We start from the raw sequence: 6973 nt of genomic DNA, 5'->3' as shown, positions 1-6973 counted from the left end.
GGTGCCCGGCCGTTCCCAGGTACGTTCCTCGCATCTCACAGCCCAGATCCTCCCTGATCTCTGGGAGCGCCCGGTCGGGATTCGGGAGGAGGGGCCAGCTGGGGCACGCGCACCCCCTTATGTCTGTGTCCCAGGGGACCACAGGTTTGGAGCAAGCTCATGCTTGTCCTTTAGCGATTTGTCAGACACACGTGTAAAGTGACCAGCCTGGGAGCCGTTTCTCTGTGCGAGGGCCTGTCTCTCCCCAGGTTGTAATCAGCGACTTGCCCTGGGACCTCGGTTCTCTGATGGGGTCAGGGAGAGTCACTACTCTGTAGTTTGTCCCCTGCCCTTATTTTTTGTTGTTTTAAGGACGGGAGTGACTCTCTCTGCCTCTCTGTGTGCCTGAGCTAAAATCAGCACCACCATTCCCTTAATCCTTTTGTTCTTTCTGCTTCCGGGGCACTTGGTGTGGCATTCAGTGCTAGAGAGAAGGCTAACAGTGGGTACTTGGGCACTTGTCTACACTCCAGCTTTGCCTGGGTCGGCAAATGTAAGTTGGTGCTCTTTATAGAGTCTGTCCCTAGTTCCCTGTCTGTCCATCAGGCCCCTCTCAGCCCGCTGTCGCCCTGGCCCCCCAGCCCTCCTCATTCAGGGAGTGATGGGTGGTGGCCTGTGTTTCCGCAGACATGGCTGTGCAGAATTTCGTGGGAGATGCCTTTCGCGGGGCCACCTGGGTCGCTCTTCATAACGGCGGGGGAGTCGGCTGGTAAGGCTCTCCGAGAACGGGGTGTGTGGGTGCGGGCTGGTGGAGAGCCCTGGGGTGGGCCCTGCCTCCCCCGGGCTCTCTCTGCTAACGGTTTGGCTGTGATGCGTTCCTCACGTGAGCCGGAAATCGGAAGGCGTGCCCGAGCCACTCTGCCTTTTGGGCTCTCACCTGTCACGCGGGACGCGGAGGCCGTGAGAACCGCGCCTGTCCTTTCATGTCGGTTTTCCCTGCCTGGGTTGGGAGGCAGAAGACCTGGGCTCTGGGCTCTCCGGGGCCCCTGGCTCACGGCTCGGCCCTGCCAGGCCTGTTTCCAGTCTGTTCCATGAGGAAACTGGGGTCCGTGGGAGGGTCCTCCAGGCAGCTCCGTCGTGAAGAGGTCTGCTCTAATTCTGCACCCCGTTCCAACACGTGGGGTTTTTCCCACACCAGGAGGCAATTCTCCACACACACACACACACACACACACACACACACACACACACACCCCGGTGTCGCAGATAGCGGCAGACCCCACAGGTTAGGGCTCAGCCCCACAAGTCCACGCCCACTTGACAGGCCCAGTGCCTGAGCGGCTGACCCACTGACCACAAATCGGGGGTTCCCCCAGGAGCTCCCTGGGTTCCATGAATTTGCTAGAGCAGCTCACAGAACTCAGGAAACTGGTGTCTCCATAGATTACCGATGTTTTACAAAGGACATCAAAGGGTACAAATCAATCGCCGTAGGGAGGGGCCCCGAATAAAGGAGGGTCTGTCCTTGCGGAATTTAGGGGCTGATATGGTGGTCCGTGAGAGTGTTTGGTTCCCCCCCCCCAGAACCTCTCCAGACCCACCCTTTCAAGTATTAGTGGAGGCTTTGTTATTCAGGCATGATTGACAAAATCGTTGAGACCTGATGAGCATTTACCCTCCAGCCCCCCTCCCTTCACTGGGGTGCTGGGGGCTGGGACTGATCAGATCCCTGATCAGATCGATCAGATCGGATGGGATCCCGTAAAGATGTGGTTGGTTCCCCTGGAAACAACCTTTGGCACACCCTTAGAGGCGGGCCAAAAGTCGCCTCATTCACATGACAAAAGACACCTTTACTGCTCTCATCTCTTACAAAATTCCGGGTGTTTTAGGACCTCTGAGCCAGAAGTGGGACGAAGACCAAATAAATGTGTATTTCTTACCAGGAATCACAGTATCACATCCGCAAAGAATAATGAATAACTGATATTTATTGCACATGGAGGATGTGTGCAAGCATTTGCTAAGCTCTTTGAATCTACTCTCCTACCTAGTCTTAGAAGGAAAATGCATTTTGCAGATGTGGAAACTGAGGCAGCGGGAGGTTAATGAGTTCACCTCGCCTCACCTGGCCGGGTCTGGGGTCCTGGGCCGGATTCCTGGCTCTCCCGGGCAGCAGGGGGCGCTGGTGCTTCGGGGAGGACAGCTCCCGGGCGGCGATCGCTGAGCCGGCGCTGGCGGGACTGAGCTTGGCCTTGCCCTCCAGAGCCAAGTCCTTCACCGCTGGAGCGTCCCAGAGCATTCCGACGGGCCGGCTTCGAGGCCAGAATTCCGAGCTGGAGCCCAGTCAGGTGGCTCTAATGAACGGAAAATGTGACCGGAGCGCGTGTTCTTTCCGACACACAGGCTAGAGAAAACCAGGACTAAGAGTGCGTGGCTGTGGGGCACTGGCGTCTTGGCACTGGGTTTGCTGAACCGGTGCTGGCGGGGGAGAGAATGAAGTTGAGTAATTTGCCCAAGGCCACGGAGCTGGTGATCGAACCCAGATCTTTCACCTCCCAGAATCCACCTGCCACTGTCAGCTGAGTCCCACAGGGCAGGAAGGGGCAGAGCGGAGCTGGCCTGAGGGAGCACTGTGTCCTGAGTGTCCTGAGGGCCTCGGGGCAGGACCCCCTGCGTGGGGCGCCCCCCAGGGAAGGGATGCTCCCTGCCGCTTCCCATCTGCCAGATACTCCTTCAAGTCTTCCCGCAAAAATCAGGGGGAAAAAATCTGCACTGCAACCATCTCTGCTGCAGGAGGAAGTCACTTCCAACCTGCCAGCTAAGTTTTCTCTTTGTTCTACGCAAATCCATTTCTAAGTTATAAGCTCCTCCCTGCTCTTTCTTGATTTGCTTTCAGTTTTTATACTATTTGCTCCCTGCTTTGGCTCTTCCGTTTCCAAGTCAGTCCGCATCAGCCGTGTGTCGTCTTCCTCGCCCTTCGTCTCCTCGGAGCCCCCCTTTGTGGGTGCTTGTTTGGAGTCTGTCCCTGTGCTGTCTGTCCAGTGGCCCTGCTGTGTGCTTGTGTTTAGAGATGGGGCCCACGGCCGGGTGTGCACTTGGACCTCGGGGCCGTGGGCTGTAGAGCAGGAGAGGTCAGCGGTCAGGCTCTGGTTTTAGACTCGTTGGTCAGCTCAGTAAACACAGCTCTCGTCACCTGTCCTCGGAGGGAGGGCGTGGCCAGTTCTGGGAGTTGAGCTGAAGGGACAGGGCTTCACCGTAGGGGGAGGAGACTTCTCAGTCCGCGTTTTCAGGCCACCCTCAGATGTAGCTTGTGACCTCACAGCAAGATTCAGCCCTGAGGGTCCACGTCTTTGAGTGGAATAAACGCAAACCTTTGATCCACCATCTTTATCCCAATACCAACACTCTCCCTCGCTAAACAATGTCTTCGAGCACATCGCAGACTTACACGTGCACTGGTCACCCCTCCCCCGGGCCCTGGGAGCTTGTTAACATGCAGATTCTGACTGGCAGGTCTGGTGTGGGATTCAGCAAATCTAGCTCCCAGATGCTGCTGCTTCTGCTGCCCCGGGATCATTCTGGTAGCCAGGGCTCCCATGACTCTCGCCCTCAGGGCACATAAATCTCCGGGGCCCCGACCCCCAGTGTAGCAAGGGGCATCTTCCATGTATGGTTTTGTGGCACAATTAAGAGCATGGATTCCGAAGTTGATTTTTCTGCGCAAGATGTTCTTTTAAAATTTTTTTTAATTTATTTTTTGAGAGATAGAGTGAGACAGAGCATGAGCGGGGAGGGTCAGAGACCGAAGGAAACACAGAATCCGAAGCAGGCTCCAGGCTCTGAGCTGTCAGCACAGAGCCCGACGCGGGGCTCGAACCCACGAACCGTGAGATCATGACCTGAGCTGAAGTCGGACGCTTAACCGACTGAGCCCCCCAGGCGCCCTGAAACCGGGCGTTTTAAGCTTTGGTAGCTATGTCGCATTTCCCTCTGTGAAAGTTCCGATTTGCAGCACTTCATGCACCCGGGAGTTACCACTCTTCGAAACGCACGATTTGCCCGGCTGGTGGGCAAGAAGGAACACATCCTTGTTGTTTTGATTTGACTGGTTCACTTGCAGTTTGTGTTTTGAGCTGTGTGGTTTTTCTTATTGATCAGCAATGATCCCCAGCTTGCTCTGACGGAGACATTCATTAGACGCACGGCTCGGGTGCGAGTCCCTTGTGCTTGAACTTGGTTTCTAGTGTCTGTGCTGCTTGGGTTTTCCAGGACGCAGATGCTGGGGTGCAGGGAGAGCGTGCAAAAGGCTTTCTGGGAAGGCCACCTGGGAAAGGAGGAGGGGGAGGCAGGGGTTGGTGGGGGTGCCCTCTGCCTCCAGGCAGACCCCACGGGCTTGCCGCCTGGGGGAGCTCTGGGGTCAAGAAGGCCACTGCAGGCCCGACACACCAGGAGGCAGGGGTCGGTCTCTGCCCCAAGAAGGGCCCTGAGGAGCTCCCGCGGGGGCGTGAGCTAACCACCTTCTCGGCAGCTGGGCCTTCTGGAAGGGCCACCTGCGCAGGCGTCTCCTCCCAGGGAGCTCTGTATCTTCGTCCAGTGACTTTCCTATCGCGGCCCTGCATTTTTCACAGGTTGCTTTAAAAGACATCCCTCCAGGGGCGCCTGGGTGGCTTAGTCGGTTAAGTGTCCCACTTTCGCTCAGGTTAGGATTTCGCGGTTCGGGGGTTCGAGCCCCGCGTCGGGCTCTGTGCTGACAGCTCGGAGCCTGGAGCCTGTTTCAGATTCTGTGTCCCCCTCTCTCTCTGACCCTCCCCTGCTCACGCTGTCTCTCTCTCTCTCTCTCCTAGAAATAAATAAAAAATAATAATAATAAAAAATAAAAATAAAAAAAATAAATAAAAGACATCCCTCCCCCTTCCCAAGTTCAGGAAAAACGTGCTCCTGGACTTTACTCGCTGGATCATTGTGAATTCTTCCTTCTTTACTACACCCGACACTTATTTTTCTTTATGTCGCATGGGCTTCCGCTTTTCTGTTTTTCTCAAAGCGGCGGTTAGCTGTCCCCGCGCCATTTGTGAGCCCCCCGCGTGCTCGCGGAGAGAGGTGCTGCCTTTACCGCCCCGTCTTCCTGGGCTCCGTGTCCCGACGGGGCCTCCTTGGGCAGGGAGGGCTTGCTGAGGTCGCCGGGAGCCGAGCCGCTTGGCTGCCTGTCCAGCATCTGGGCTCCAGGCTCCCAACACAGATGTACCTCTGATCGCGGAAAGACCTCTCTGGTCGAAGGCCGCCCCGAGGTCCTCGCTTGGCGACTCTGGCTGGTGCCCGCTTTCCCCTGTGCCCCAGCGTCAACCCCTGGCAGCTGAATGATGATGACCTTGAATCCCAGCTCGTGGGACACGTGCGAGCAGCCCGCCAGCGGGCACAGGGCTGCCCAGGTGCGGGGACACAGCCAAGGGCAGGGGCGGCTGCCCACTGCAGGGGAGGTCCTCTGCTTCCGTTCCGGGGCTGGGAGCACGGCTGGCTCCTGGGGCAGAAGGCACCCAGGAGGGTCCCAAAATACACCTTAAGCAAGCCGAAGGAAGAGGCCAGGAAAATAACGAGCATAAAGGGAAATCGGGAAGAGTGACAGTTAAGTCGAGCAGCACGAGAGCCCCCCAAGGAAGAGCGTCTTTACAAGACCCACTGGGAACCGCAGAGAAAGAGGTCACGACAAGGGGCAGGATCCTGAAGGAGGGTGTGGGCTGGAGGGGTGGGCAGCGCACACCCTGCGCCCCCAGCGCCCCCGGCCTGTGGAGAGGGTGTGGGCTCCAGGCGCTGCCCCGCTACCTCCATGAGCCGGTGATGCGAAATGTCCCCAAAATGTGCGTGCACTTCTGTCGGCTCCAGGCAGGGTCGGGCCTGGAAACCCCTTTGCCTCCTGCAGGGGTGAGGTGATCAATGGGGGATTTGGCCTCGTGCTGGACGGGACCCAGGAGGCTGAGCAGAAGGCCAAGATGATGCTCAACTGGGACGTCTCTAACGGGGTGAGTCACACCCGGGGCCTTTCCACAGGCCTCCTCTCCTCTCCCCGGGGGGGGGGGCCTGCCTCCGAGAGAGAGTTCCACTCCCTTTGTCCCCAGAAAACAGGGACGCCACACCTGCGTGGCAGTGGCTCTCCGCTCCAGCTACCGGGGTCCCTCGGCGCGTCCTTCGGGGCTGTTTCCGGGCCTCCTCTGTGTCTCCCTGCCTCTGGCCTTACTCCTCCCGTCCAGCTTCCGTCTGTGCGCAGAGGGCGCCCCGGCCCTTCCCTCCTGGCGAGAGCACCCCGATTTCCCCGAGGGCCCTCTTTTAAAGCATTTTCTTTTCACCATCTCTGAAGGCAGCGGTCCCCTGCCATCGCCGTCCTCTGTGTGTGTGTGGGGGGGGGGCCCTGCGGGGACTCCGTCCCTCTCTGTGACCGCGGTGNAGGCCAAGATGATGCTCAACTGGGACGTCTCTAACGGGGTGAGTCACACCCGGGGCCTTTCCACAGGCCTCCTCTCCTCTCCCCGGGGGGGGGGGCCTGCCTCCGAGAGAGAGTTCCACTCCCTTTGTCCCCAGAAAACAGGGACGCCACACCTGCGTGGCAGTGGCTCTCCGCTCCAGCTACCGGGGTCCCTCGGCGCGTCCTTCGGGGCTGTTTCCGGGCCTCCTCTGTGTCTCCCTGCCTCTGGCCTTACTCCTCCCGTCCAGCTTCCGTCTGTGCGCAGAGGGCGCCCCGGCCCTTCCCTCCTGGCGAGAGCACCCCGATTTCCCCGAGGGCCCTCTTTTAAAGCATTTTCTTTTCACCATCTCTGAAGGCAGCGGTCCCCTGCCATCGCCGTCCTCTGTGTGTGTGGGGGGGGAGCCCTGCGGGGACTCCGTCCCTCTCTGTGACCGCGGTGCACGGGGTGCACGAGAAGGGGTGACAGGCAGAAGGGCAGGTGGGGAGGGTGTGTGCTGGCAGATGTGAGGGAAGTGGGGAGGGTGCTGAGTGCGC

At 58.6% G+C, this 6973-nt stretch overlaps 1 protein-coding gene across 1 annotated transcript in view; it reads left to right on the top strand.

Annotated features, from left to right (window-relative positions):
• The window catches only part of UROC1 (urocanate hydratase 1), a 33178-nt gene that overhangs the window by 25457 nt on the left and 748 nt on the right, over nt 1-6973 (top strand). Inside the window, exons 18-19 of the mRNA XM_077780817.1 lie at nt 667-748; nt 5900-5999. Coding sequence (XP_077636943.1) covers nt 667-748; nt 5900-5999 — 182 coding nt within the window. The remainder of the gene's footprint in view (nt 1-666; nt 749-5899; nt 6000-6973) is intronic.

This window comes from Crocuta crocuta, unplaced genomic scaffold (assembly GCF_008692635.1).
Source record: "Crocuta crocuta isolate KB4526 unplaced genomic scaffold, BGI_CrCroc_1.0 scaffold299, whole genome shotgun sequence".
Lineage (NCBI taxonomy): Eukaryota > Metazoa > Chordata > Mammalia > Carnivora > Hyaenidae > Crocuta > Crocuta crocuta.
The sequence above is the reverse complement of the archived record's forward strand: the minus strand, read 5'-3'. Positions and strand labels throughout refer to the sequence as shown.